The sequence below is a fragment of the Suricata suricatta genome, chromosome X (genome assembly GCF_006229205.1).
Source record: "Suricata suricatta isolate VVHF042 chromosome X, meerkat_22Aug2017_6uvM2_HiC, whole genome shotgun sequence".
Taxonomy (NCBI): domain Eukaryota; kingdom Metazoa; phylum Chordata; class Mammalia; order Carnivora; family Herpestidae; genus Suricata; species Suricata suricatta.
This window is the reverse complement of record NC_043717.1, coordinates 41,152,164-41,166,770: the sequence shown is the minus strand read 5'-3', so window position 1 is coordinate 41,166,770 and position 14,607 is coordinate 41,152,164. Positions and strand designations below refer to the sequence as shown.

Here is a 14,607-nt window from a genome sequence, read left to right as displayed (position 1 = left end):
TTAAGTGTCTGAATTCAATTCAGGTCATAATCTCATGATTCATGGGTTTGAGCCCCGCATCGGGCTCTGTGAAGACAGCTCAGAGCCTGGAGCCTGCTTCAGATTCTGTGTCTCCCTCTCTCTCTGCCCCTCCCCTACTCATGCTGTGTGTGTCTCTCTCTGTCTCTCAAAAATAAACAAACATTTTTAAAAAATCTAGAAAAGAGGCACCTGGGAGGCTCAATCGGTTAAGCATCCGGCTTCTGCTCAGGTCACCATCTCGAGGTTCAGTTCGAGCCCCATGTCAGGCTCTATACTGGCAGCTAGCTCAGAGCCCTGGGGCCTGTTTCAGATTCTGTGTCTCCCTCTCTCTCTGACCCTCCCCTGCTCATGCTATCTCTCTCTATCTCTGAAAAAAAATCTAGAAAAAGTAAACGGGCAAAGGATCTGAGTAGACAATCCTCCAAAAAAATATGCAAGTGGCCAAGAAGTATATCAAAGGTGCTCAACATCAATAGTCATCAGAAAAATGCAAATCTAAACCACAATGAGATACCACTTCACACCCACTAGGACAGCCATAGTAAAAAAATAAAATAAAATAAAAAACAGGGGTGCCCAGGGGGTGGCTCAGTCGGTTAAGTGTCCGACTTTGGTCAGGTCATGATCTCACAGTTCATGGGTTGGAGCCCCGCGTCAGGCTCTGTGCTGTCAGCTAGCTCAGAGCCTGGAGCCTGTCTTCATATTATGTGTCTCCCTCTCTCTCTGACCCTCCCTTGTTCATGCTGTCTCTCTCCCTCTCAAAAATAAATAAAACATTTAAAAAACAAAAAAACAAAAAACAAACAAACAAAAAACTAGTAAGCGTTGTTAAGGATGTGGAAAATTGGAAACCCTTATAAAGTGCTGATAGGAATGTAAAATAGTGTAACCACAATGGGATACAGTTTGGCAGTTCCTTACTGAGTTCACCATAGAACTACCATATGACCCAACAATTACATTCCTAGGTATATACACAAAATAACTGAAAATAGGTGTTCAAACAAAAACCTGTACACAAATGCTCATAATAATACTTATACACAATAGCCAAAATGTCAGAGCAACCCAATGTCCATCAACTGAAGAATGGATAAAGCAAGTACAGTATATTAATACATGGAATATTGCTGGTCAATAAAAGGAATGAAGTACTGATACCCAAAACAACATGAATGAACCTTGAAAACACTGTACCACATAAAAAAGGTAGACACATAAGAGCACATGTTGTATAATTCCATTTATACAAAATGTTCAGAATAAGCAAATCTACAGAAATGGAAAGTAGATTAGTGATTACCTAGAGCTGGGGAGGATGGGGAAATTGAGAAGTGACACCTAAAGATAAAGGGTTTGGGGGGTTTGTTGGATTGATGAAAATGTTCTAAAATTCACTGCTGTGATGGTTGCATAATTTCAAATACAGTGAAGGCTATTGAACGATACATATTAAAAGGGTAAATTGTATACTATGTAAATTATATCTCAATAAAGAAGTTAGCAACAAAAAATCCCACTTTGAATAATTGTGATAATAGTTAGCTCTCAATAAATGTCAGCTACTAGCTCTAGTGCTATTATTAAGGTCCATTCCACTGAACCCTAAACAAAGGCAAGAATGTTTATGATATTTTGTGAGGATTTCTCTCCTAAGTTAGAATTATAAAATAAATTCAGAAGAAAATAATGCAGGGAATTAAAGTCAAAATACACAAAGAAATCCCAGGAATGTCATTTCAGCCAGAAACTAAGTAGCGATAAATACTAATCTGGTTTGATTTCTCTCTGCTAGGTAATTAGAAAAGTGATTTGTGAACCTATCATGTTAATTTTCTGGAGCTCCCCAACTTTATTCCCTTACCCTTTGGAAACCATGCTTAGGCCTGCTATAGCTATTAAACTAATTTATTCTCTTCTTTCCTGAAAGTAATTCCCACTGGGATGAGGAGGGGCTATAGAAAGGCCTCACTCCACTTTCTAATTCTTCTTCTAATAAAAGTTATCCTAGGGGTGAATCCTTTTCTAACCCAAATGAGAATACTCATATCTACTTGCAAAACCTGTAAACAGTTCTCTGTAACATCTGGAAAACATGTTTTTGGCCTAGAGAGAGAGTAACTTCTCTCCAATAACAAGGGACAAACCTCTCCCAAAAGTTTCTAATGAGATAAGCAGATTGGTAAGCTATCAGCCAGCTACTGAATAACCCCTGAAAAGTTGCCCCCATACTCTCAATAATAGAGTAGCTCAAACAGGGACTGAATTACTAAGAGAGAGAAAAGATAAACACAAGATCTTTAGGCAAACTTCCCAATGATGACAGCTCTTTCAATATGCACATACCATGGAAGGAGAGAAGAGGCCTGTAACACTTCAGCAACCACAGCTATGCCCACCTCAACACCCAGGGGTTAATGTATAATCACCACTGTGGCTCACTAAACATGTTCTCAATGGGGCACAAAAGGAGGTGAAAGGATGTCACTCTCTCCTTCTTCATCTAAAACAGTGCCATCAGAGTCACTTCTTACTTACCTTTCCATATTCATCTCATTGTTTTTGGCCAGCCCAAGAGCAGGTGTGTTCCCTTTTATCTTCTTGGAAACATCTTTAACAAACTCCTTACTGGCTTCCTTCTTGAGCTGGGCAGGTTGAATTTGAGAAGCCTGTAAAAAAATGCGGTGGAGGCGGGCAGGGGAAGAAGGAAGCAAGGAAATCTGGAGAACCACAAATTAGCTCTTACAGGAAAGTTTTAACTCACATCCCCACCTTGTTTGGGTGTTCCCAAGAGTAATAATCAAAACATCTCACAACCAGTGTGGTACTGGTGCCAACTAATCACAGTGGAAGCTAGCAGTATAGTAGTACTGCTAAATATTAGCTAAATAGCAACCTTAAACGATTCCAAGATACATAAAATGTAGTTCTAATCTCCATGTCAGGCATATTGGCCGGCAAATTCCCAGAAAGATGTTTTGTTAATATCACATTCCACCTTGACTCCATAAGATGCTCAGAGGGGGGAAAAGGTAATATAACTGGCTTGGCTGCCTGGGTATACCAAAATCAACTAGCTTTTCAGGTAGACTTCTACCACAAGACTACCTGCACTATATCTATCCCATTTCATTGAGGGGATATTTATTTAACATGGGGCTCTGAGGGGCTCCACCATAAACTCTAATCATGACTAATTCTATTAAACAGTAGAAGAGATCATGAGACCATGAATAGGATCAGTAAAAAATAAATTTAAAAGTTATGTCTTTAAAATGAAACAAACTGAACCTAATTATATTCCAAATAAATATCATAACCACATTAAGGGAAAAAGAAAACAGAAGAAAATACAACTAATCCAAATAAACACAGTATTAGACTATATACCACCAAGATACACATCCTCAGTCAGGATGGGTTTGTGGGGTGACAGAATATTGCAAATAAAACTGGAACTTTTTTTATAATAGTTTATTGTCAAATTAGTTTCCATATAACACCCAGTGCTTCTCCCCACAAGTGCCCCCCACCATGACTATCACCCCTCAGTCCCTCCCCCTCCCCCTTCAGTCCATGGTTCGTCTCCAGTATTCAGTAGTCTCCCTTGATCTGTGTCCCTCACTCTCCCCCGCTCTCATTCCCCCTTCCTCTCCCCATGGTCCCCTGCCAGGTCTCTCCCGTTAGACCTATGAATGCAAAGATATGGTATCTGTGCTTCTCTGCCTGACTTATTTCGCTTAGCATGACACCCTCAAGGTCCATCCACTTTGCTACAAATAGCCAGATTTCATTCTTTCTCATTGCCATGTAGTACTCAATTGTGTATGTATACCACATCTTCTTGATCCATTCATCAGGTGATGGACATTTAGGCTCTTTCCATGTTTTCGCTATTGTTGACAGTGCTGCTATGAACATTGGGGTACATGTGCTCCTATGCATCAGCACTCCTGTATCCCTTGGGTAAATCCCCAGCAGTGCTATTGCTGGGTCATAGGGGAGTTCTATTGATAGTTTTTTGAGGAACCTCCACACTGTTTTCCAGAGTGGCTGCACCACAAGTTTATTACGATGGTATATCGTAATAATTTGGATGGTATTTCATCCAAATAATTTTTATACTCTTTTAGATGTGTTATAGTATGGAGTAAATGTGCTGATGTTCTTGGTTACCAGGGTTCTCACTGTAGGAGAAGGAAGATACAAATATGAATTAGAGAATGCAAGAAAAATCCCTGGGTATTGGAATAGGAGCTGTGCAAATTCATGATTTCTTAAATAGATGTATCTGTATATATATATATATGTGTGTGTGTGTGTGTGTGTGTGTGTGTGTGTGTGTGTGTGTATATATATATATATATATATATATATGAGTATATAGGCATGTGTATGTGCATTTGTGTATGTAGATATATATATGTTTAAGTACACATGTGTGCATGCATAGGTGTATATACATGCAGATATTTCCTAGTTCTGTCTGCTGAATGGGCAGAAAAAGTAAACACTCCAGTAGCACACTCAGCACTGAGATCTTGGTCTCTAATACCATTACCTACTAAAAGGAACCAGAATTCTTTGGAGAAATGGTTGATTCCAGGGCTGAGATAAAACAGATGCAAGAGGAACCTAGGATATCCTGCTATGCTAGAAAGAAGAGGCCCAAAAAATTCATGAGATGGGGCGCCTGGGTGGCTCAGTCAGTTAATCATCCGACTCTTGATTTCAGCTCAGGCCATGATCTCATGGTTTGTGAGTTTGAGCCTCGTGTTGGGCTCTGTGCAGGCAGCGTGAAACCTGTTGGGATCCTCTCCCTCTCCCTCACTCTCTGCCCCTCCCCCACTCATTCTTCCCCCACTCCCTCCCTCGCTCGCTCCCTCCCTCTCCCTCCCTCTCCCCCTCTCTGAAAAATAAACATTAAATTTTTTTTAATTTATGAGAATGTGTCACAAAGACACAGCAATCAGATTGAGGGGAACTCTACTAGCAATTTTTTTTCTTGCCAGATGTCTGGAGCTGGATTACACTTTCTTCTGATAAAATACAGTCTTTGTAAAGGGTATATGTATATTATTTGTACTTTTTATTTTTTCAGCTTTTTGTAAACTTGAACTTTTTTCCAAATTACATATTTAAAACATGTGCCCTTGTAGCATCAGATCATAATAAGCAACTACGATCCAATAGGGGATTCTTTCTCAGGCCCTCAAGTCGTCCAACTCTGCTCCTCAAATAGCTTGGCAATGTTTTCATTTTAACTTCTTACCTAAAGTTTTACAAACTCCCTATATGTGCAACTGAGATTTAGTATTGGAAAAGAATTGTATTCTTAGCAGAATGGAGGTGGAGACCCCAACACCCAGGGTGAAACTCTCTACTTGCCATATGTGGAAGTTCAAAGCACTAATATTCTCAGATTTAAGCTCAAGGGGACCTTAATTTGCACTTCCTTACAATTTTTTCATTAAAACATAAGAAAATTGTGTCCTACTAATACAAAATCATTTAGGTAAATGTGGATACAGATCCTATCTCCTTGTCTACTAGCCTAGGACCAGTTATTACATATCAAAAGTCCTTCCCAAGATGGAATGATAGTGAGGAAAAGAAAAATATAGCAGATTAATTCAAACAGATTCTTTTGGCAGGCCAGGATCTGACTGGTGAATGTTGAGGAAAAGATAGATGTGTGAACATGGAGACTTAGTAATACTGACAGGGAGAAGAAAATAATCACATAGGGAATCCCCCAAATTCAGAGAGAAATGAGCCCTCACCCCTCAAACAGATGAGCTCAGACATCTGCAGAAACGCCCAATCCTAGGAATGATTTAGGCACATTGTAATGATGGAACTTTCTCTGGAAAGTACCAAAGACCATTAAACATGACCAGATTGAATCTTCAGAACTTAAATGCAAAGGGGAATTAGGTTTTCTGAGTTTCTGGAAAGCTAGAGGCAGAGCTACTGTTCAGAGATGCCTTGCTTCTCCCACTCCAACCCTAGATAAGGACGTGGCCTAATTGATATTGCATTCAGTTGGAGAACCAGAAGAATTCTGGATGATATCTTTTCTATTCATTTGTGTTTGTTATTTATGAGTGGCAATACAAACTTCATGGGGAACAAAAAGGATGGACACATAGCCAGAAATGTTCTCATATGCTGTGACCTTGCTTTGCAGTATCATCACCGCTCTCCCATCAAGGACTCTGGTGGGGGGGCCAAGGGAAACCACACTAACATGGGCTGCATCCTCTTCTGATTTGTATAGCTATCTTATTTCAGCCAAGTTTCTAGATCCATGGTTAAATAAATCAGGAAACAAATCTAACCCTACATGTGTGTATGGGAAGGGTCTCTTTCAACCAATCTGAAATCTGCTCTATAGGTGTTATGTGACTACCTTTGTACTCTGACTCTACAGTCAATCTGAAATTATTCAGAAAGCTGTAACCTAATTATATATGTTGAAGTCTGCATGGGAAAGAGAATATTTTAGTACAAAGGCAGTCACATAACACCTATAGAGCAGAGATCCAAAGGCGACAACTTTGCCAATACTTATCCAATCTTGCTCAAGGAAGGAAAATATTATCTAGTAGATGTATTCTGGTAGTCACAGAAGGACACTTTATTATGGAAGGCAGGAATAGTTCACCAGGGTTCTCTGTATCCTAGATGAAATAGGCTTCAAAAGCAACATTGGGCAAATCCTAATCTGTAGACATAATTATGGTATCTACCTCATAGAAATAAAAGAGAATTAAGTGAGTTGATATAGGCTTAGAATAGAGCCTAGCACATGGTAAGCACTCATTAGTCATTAGTTATTATTTTCGAAGACCAAAGATTACATTTGGCCCAATTCTACATTCAATTAGTAACATCTTAACTATCAATTATGGGTTTTGCTGGTATCTTAATAACCCCAGAAGGGAGGTAACTTGGAAGTGAACTCAACAATTCTCATAAAAATTGAGTTTCTCAGTCTCCATAGTTGAAGACCAGATAGATCATGAAACTGTGATCCTCAATGACTCTGTACACCAAGGCACATTTTTTTGTGGTCACTATGAATGGGCTGTTGCTGGAATGTAATGCCAGAAGCCAGCGATGCCATGGCTGAGGACAGTTCTACACAACATAAAAACTACTGTACCAAATGCCCATAGTGCTTGAATTGATAAACACTGCCCAGAACGACAATGACTCCATCAAGATACTTACCTGCAAGGCCTAGGCAGCTGGCTGAGCCACTTCTGGATTATATCTAAATGCAAGATCCCATAGTTCTGCAATTTCACATCTGATAATTACTGTCTGCTGCTTCCAGACAGTTCAACCAATTAATCCAGATGGCATGTATCAAGAGAAGAGCTCCTGCAGTGTCTGAAATTAGGTCATCCATTCCAAGTAAAATTGGCTCTCAACCCTCTAGAGAGGGTCAGGGTCTGGCAAACCAGAAAGGCCTCTTAAGGAAGATGTTATACAAGCCTTAAGCAAACCACAGCCGAGGACTGGACTAGCATACTCACATTGGTGAGATCTTCAAAAGCTGATCTCTTTTTGCGTGGTCTCTTAGATGAAGATGAAGATCTCTTTGCTTGGTAATTTTCCCCTCTCTAAAAAAAAAAGTAAAAGAGACAAATGAGTATATCCAATCATGAACACTTTTTAGGGACTTCAGATCATCTTTGGGGCTAAGGGAGAAACTCCAGAATCTCCAAGCAACTGAGGATGTATAGAATAATCCCCAGTGAACTACAACAAAAGGAAATTTTGGCGCTCACTGCTGCTTAGAGTCCCTGAAGGAGGTAATCATTGATGATAGAGACAAGGCTATGATGATGGCTTTCAGTGTAACTCTTAGAATGGGCAAAATATCTTGGTAAAGTTAGTTTGCCTTCTTAGTTCTCTCATCTTTATGGTTATCCAATCTAAGATTAACAATCACCACCACCACCCAGCTACTCCTCGTCATTCCTTTAATATGGATGCTCTTGAACAAATTACTTCAATAATTTCACAAATATTTAAGTGTCTCTTATGTTAAGTATTTGACTTAAGACATTCCCAATAAGGACAATAACACATTATCTCAAGATCCTGGTTCAGGATCACCTCTCTACTAGCTGTTGACATTGGATAGTTCACATAATCTTTCAGTGTCAATTTTCCTATCAGTAAAATTGATAACCTTCGTTATTTGAGGATCAAATAAAAGAATACATGTTTTAAAAATTCTGTATAAGCGTAAATGTACATAAATCATATTTTTAAATAATATAGCCCAATATTTTAACCCTCATAGAGAAAATTCAGAATTATTTAAGTATACATGTTCATGATTTCTTTATTTTTGTTTTTTTTTTAAGTAATCTCTCTACTCAACATGGGGTTCAAACTCACAACCATGAGATCAAGAGTCAGATGCTCTACCAGCTGAGCAGGCCAGGCACTCCAAAGTTTGTATTTTGAAAAAGGAGTTTGGTAATCCATAGTAATATCTAATTTGTTAGTGTATATGAAGGAGGGATAGTAGAAGGAAGGAGAGGTGGATATTTTGGAGCAAAGGGGCTTTCTTCCTAGGTATTGTTTACCTCTGCATGTCTTAACTCCCATGTGAACAAGGCCATCTCTATGAGGCTAGAGGTTAAGGTGAATCATACTGTAGGGCTTTTCTGCTACCTAACAGTTTTTATTTGGTAAACGTATCCTAAGTCTCAAATTTCCTTTATGAAATGACAACCCTGACCTACTTATATCAGAGAGTTGTTATAATTGGAAGCAGAACATTAGAGTCGTGCCATTTATTTGCTCTGTTCCTCATCTAGACCATGAACAGTTAGTATATGACATAGTAAGTGATCAGAAGTTGAGAGAATTGGATTAAACGCACAATAGACCCATCTAGGACAGCAGAACAATCCTGAAAGAGTAGAGAAAAATTACTTCTGTTTTCTAATTGATTAAGCTTAGAAATCAGAAAGCTATTAGTCTTTTATCTAGTTCTTGATGAATAATCCTAGTGGAAATAATTAGCAAAATTAAATATTTTGTGGTTATATAAATTCCACAAATTAGCTAAGAAATAAACTGTCAGTCTGTTACCCAACTCCCACTTAATATTTCCAGTAGAAATAATCAGCCCCAAATAAAATGCATAAGTTAAACAAAACTCAATAAAATATATATTTACAAAATGTGCCTCAAGAAAGTTGGATATGGAAAAAAAAACCACCACAAAACTCACTATGGCAGAGCTCTAATGTCTAATATTGACAAAAATATGATCGATGTATCAAGTCCTTCTTGCCAAATTTATATATAAAAAACATTTAGCCCCTTCATGAAAATCATTTTAGTAAAACAAAAAATGAAAATGATTGAAAAATGGTTATCTGTGCTGTGAGAAAACCAATAAATGAAATTTAATTGGCCTAATGATGTCTGCTCTAGGAAATACTCCCTTAATAACAATTCATGAGTGTTAGTAAAACTCTGATTAAAATATGTATGATGCGAAACAAAGAATATCACAGGGTTGGAATGACACTGTCAAACTTTCCACAAGGTCAAAACAGCAAAAGGAAAATGGACCCATTATTCAAACTTAATAGCTATAAAAAGCACGATAATCCATTTGTTGATCTAATCTTTGTATTCTCCCCAGGATGTGGCAAACAGCCTCCTGGTAAGGTGCTTTGTACATGTCCCAGAAACCAAGAGTACAGACGTGATCATTAATGAGAGCTCAGTATTGTTTGCTTTTGAAGGCTGTGAAGGGTGTCGTTCATTTCAGCTATGCATTTATGGGAAAGAAGAGTTCACACCTAGTACCCAACTTATATTTTGCTGGTCTTCTTCAACTACAAGGGCTACTGCCCCTTCCCAATTTCTCTGATTAAACAACACATATTCAGAAAAATTTAGGGGTGAGGATAGGGACTGAGTGAACACAGGAAGAAGCTACTCAAGACACTGTTGAGAAAGACAAGTTGCTCTAACCTTTTCAGATTGGCCATGATCACTGGGAACAACTTTGCTGGACTGAGATTTCTTCGTCTCAGGTTTGGAGCTTCTAAATGGTAGTGGCAGTGGCATCTCTTACAGATTCAGCAGTGTCTATCCAAGAGAGGGCTGCAATCAGAAAGGGACTCTTTAAAACACCATTCACCAGAAGCATTGCAGAATTCTCTGGAAACCCTTGAGAACACCCAGGCTCTCTCTAGAATCTCTAGGAGAAAACATACTTTGAGTTAGGCAAATCTGTGTTCAAATCCTGGTTCTACCACAATTAACATTGGGGAGTGATAACTCCCTGGGTTTGTTATCTCATCTGTAAAATGGAGAGAAGTACACCTACCGCTCTGTAGGGCACTGGTCAAATTAAATGAGATACTCCATCTAAAAAGACCAGCACAGTGCCTGCATCCTGTGTGGGCACTGGAACTGTGGCCTGCCTCCTTTAGGCCTGGGAACACTGAATGTTTTAGGCCAACTCACATGAATGTTTTGCATTAAAAACAATCAAGAACATGACAGATCACAAAGTATGGAAGCCAGCTGGAAGGGTTAATACTCTTTAAAAGGCACGGAGTCCTGGCACAGCGATTATAATAATGCTACAGAGAAGACACAAGAGTATACTGCACACATATACATGATCGGCCAGAGTATTCAAAGACTGTATTTTATCAGAAGAAACTGTAATCCAGCTCCAGACACCTGGCAAGAAAAAAAATTCAAGATAACAACAGAAGGAACTAACTTATTGAAAAATCACTTGACATAAAAATTTAACCATCATTACAGCCCACTCCATTCTACATTCCTTAAAGTTCTTTTTTGTGAGCCCTCAATAGTTAGGATACACTTATGTGTCTCAAAAGCAAATGCATTATTAGGAGGAATCAGTTTTTATATATACAGGGGACCTTTCCCACTCAGATGCAACTGTCCCTCACCCCCATTCAATCTCCAAGTTCAACTGCATTTGCAAAGAATAGGCTCCTCTAAGAGAGACCCTAAAGACAATGCAATAAACTTACCCACCACTCTGTACCCAATATTTCAGGCAATGGAGATACAAACACAAATAAATCATGCATCTTATTCTGTAAGTATTCACATGCACAGCTCTAACAGTAACATAAAAATGTGACAATGATTTAATAAAGGTAAATACAAAGTACTACAGAAAATAATGGAAACTCAGTAATCTTGTCCGAGGAAAAGGGGGGTAGAAGAAGACTTCATAGAGAAAGTTATATATGATCTAGACTTAAATGACAAAAGGGATCCTAAGTAGACTGGGGAGCTTTGTAGGCCAAGAAAGCCTGAGCACAGGCAGAGGCTTGAATAAGGCAAGCACAGCAGGTGCAGGGATGTCCCAGGTGTCTGGAGCGTGGATACAAAGGGTGTATTGGGGAAAAGTTAGAAAGGGGCTGAATGCTAGGCTAGGGCCAGGCTGGTAAGAAAGGGAAGGAGAGAAGACTTCAGCCTGAGGGGAAGGTTTGAGAAAGGAGAAAGGCCGATTTGGGTTTTGCTTTGGATGGAGTAGCATTAAACGTTTTTGTTAGTCGGAAAAGTCAGTACGAGTATGTGCCTCCACATTTATTACCTCAGTTCATCTCACAACAAAGCAGTGAGGGTACACAGTACAGATACAATTCTTTCCATTTTTAGAGTCCCTAATGTGTTAAGTGACTTACTACACAGGACAAAACTATTAAGCAGCATAGATCACCCAGCTCTTTCTAGGGCTCTTTCTAAAATACCATGAAGTCTTCCCAATCAAACTCAAAAGCATTCTAAAACAGTCCATGGTCCAAAGTGAAAGGCTGTAATGTGGAAGTGTAAGGAGACAGAATGAGCACAGAGATTTCTTAAAGAAGCCTCTGGGTTTTTAAACCAGCAAACTTAGCATCTTTGAGCCTTAATTTTCTCATTTGCAATACAGCAAACCACCATTTACTTGCAGAAGCATTATATGGCTCAAAAGCAAATTTGTATGTTGAAAGCCTAACCCATGGTAGGCCCTCAAAATAAGCAGTGCATCTTATTTTACTTTTCATCCCCCAAAATCCAAACTTATTTTCTATCTCATCTGTCAAAATCAGCCAAGTAGCAATAAAGCTAAATTGGGTGTACCCACCCTTAACCACACTGTATGAAAACCACTTGCTCCACTATTATTATTCACACCTCATACATTTTTTTCATGTTCTGAAACGTTTATCTTCCAAGGGGTAAAGAAAAAATAGACTAGAGTCAACAGGATAGAAAACTTTCAGTTGATGACATCACAAGAGTAACAAAACCTGAGAGAATAAGTTTATTCAGATGATATTCACACCACCTTCATTATCCTAAACACTAATCACTATCTTTGGGGTACACAAACACTGACTTAAGTAATTTCTCTGCCATTAGGAGGGGGAAAGGGATTGGCACCACCAAAAACAGCTTTCATTAAAGGACATTCTGCAGAAAATTCTAGACTTCTACCACCTACAGAATGGAGCCTTGCTTGGACAAGAAAATTAGAATCCTTTCCACTTTTCAGACATTCCATATTCCCTACATACACACTGATAAGTGCTGGAGACCCCACTGAGCATCCCAGGGCTGATGCTAAAACCAAAACAGGTTAAGTCTCTGGCTTCCGCTCAGGTCAGATCTCACGTTCGTGGGTTCGAGCCCCGCGTCAGGCTCTGTGCTGACAGCTAGCTCAGAGCCTGGAGCCTGCTTCTGGTTCTGTGTCTCCTTCTCTCTGCCTCTCCCCCTCTCATGCTCTGTCTCTCTCTGTATCAAAAATAAATAAAACATTAAAAATTAAAAAAAAAACAAACAAAAACAGGGGCAAATTGGCTCATTTAGAAGCCCAGTTGCTTAGACTCCAAAACTGCAGATCAAGACAGTCTATAGGAAACAACACCAACTTCGTTTTATATATAAACACAGGTTATAGACAGCAAGACACTAGGGAGAGAATGCAGCATGGTGTCCATGAAAGAAACACCGGGCTGTGAAAGATGCCTAGGGTCGAACTCTGACCTTGCCTCTAGCTGGCTGGATGACCTAGGCAAGTCCCTTTTCCCTCTTTAGGGCTTGTATCTCCACCTAAGAAAATAAAGCAATGGGACCAGAACCTCCTAACTATTCAAACCATGGCCAATAGACCAGCAACATTAGCATCACCTGCGAGCTTATTAGCAATTTAAAATCCCAGGTCCCAATCTAGACCTACCAAATCTGAAAGTGGACTTTAACAATATCCCCAGGTGATTCGTATGCACTTCAAAGTTTAAGAAGCACTGTTCTAGGATCCTTTGACTTCTGACATTCTAGAGTCCTAAGTGGACCAAAGCGGAGAGCAGTGGGAAAGCCAGAGCTGCAGCAGTTGGAGTACCGGGATAGAAGACAGCCAGTGGAGATAAAAGAGAGAACAAGGGAGAGAACACACGTTTCCATACTCCTTCATATTCTCCCACCTGTAGTTCAAAAGACATCCTGCAAGTAGCATTCTCTGACTTAAATAAGTCTTGTCAATGAAACTGATCCTCCACACTTCCACTTGTGAAAAAACGTTTTGTAAATGTACTCTGATTCAGACATATATACTGGTCGGTCTATCTAAAACCTAGGACCCAATCTCATTTGTTTTGTCATCTCATCCTCTAAAACACACTCCCTGCCGAACTTCTCTCAGACTGCTGACTGACAGCAGAACAAAACAAAGGTTTCATGACAGGGATGCCGTGCTTGCAGGCAAGAGAAGACAGCGTGTTAACGGGCTGGGTTAGTGCTGACGCAACAACCCGCGTGTGACTGGGCCGAACATTCGAGCGGGCAGTACAAGCCCAAAGGCGCCTACCTCACATCGAGACTGAGGGAAGAATAGGAAATATCATGGACGCACTCCTAGACCAGGAGAGGCCTGGGAAATGAACGGAGCTCCGTGTCGTAGCGACCCGTGTCCTTCTCAACCTGGAGGTGCCGGGTCCAATCTGCCCAGTAGCGAATTTTGAAAATTACAGCCCCAGGAAGAAGCGCAGTGGCTATTGGCCAGAAGGAGCCAATCAGCGTGCGCAGTTGGGACGTGTGCTCCCCTGGCTAGGAGGGGCGGGGCTGGGTATTTTTAAATTGAACTCTGCAGCTAGTAGACTTCGCCTTGGGGCGTGGTTTCAAATACCACTCGTTGAACCTGGCGGGGCTGACCATCGGAGTACTGAGCACTTTAAAGAGGTATTTTCTTTAATTAATCCTACTCCTAGGATGGAAGGAGAGTGGCTGCATAATGCAGATTCAGACCAACTAAAACATCAATATTAATCACCCTCTGTAGAGTTAAATGTTAACTCCTGCCGGCTTCACAAATGGCCTTCTGAGAGAAGCAGGGCAGAAATTATTGCCCCTATTTTATGAATAAGCACCCAATGTGCAGAGAACTAGTAGTAGTTAGCATTAATTTACCACTAGCTCTGTGCTGCTATAAAGTTTTGTTTTAAATCCTGTCCAAAAAGATAGGTACTTTTATTATTGCCATTTTACAGATAACAAAATTGTAGTTTG

At 39.8% G+C, this 14,607-nt stretch overlaps 1 protein-coding gene across 1 annotated transcript in view; it reads right to left on the bottom strand.

Moving 5' to 3' along the window:
* The window catches only part of CCNB3 (cyclin B3), a 64,233-nt gene extending 50,219 nt beyond the window's left edge, over positions 1 to 14,014 (bottom strand). The window contains exons 1-4 of the mRNA XM_029930086.1: positions 13,910 to 14,014; positions 10,039 to 10,170; positions 7,566 to 7,652; positions 2,560 to 2,690 (exon numbers count right to left, since the gene is read on the bottom strand). Of these exons, the coding sequence (XP_029785946.1) occupies positions 2,560 to 2,690; positions 7,566 to 7,652; positions 10,039 to 10,134 (314 nt within the window). The 5' untranslated portion in view covers positions 10,135 to 10,170; positions 13,910 to 14,014. The remainder of the gene's footprint in view (positions 1 to 2,559; positions 2,691 to 7,565; positions 7,653 to 10,038; positions 10,171 to 13,909) is intronic.
* Between the last annotated feature and the right edge of the window lie 593 nt (positions 14,015 to 14,607).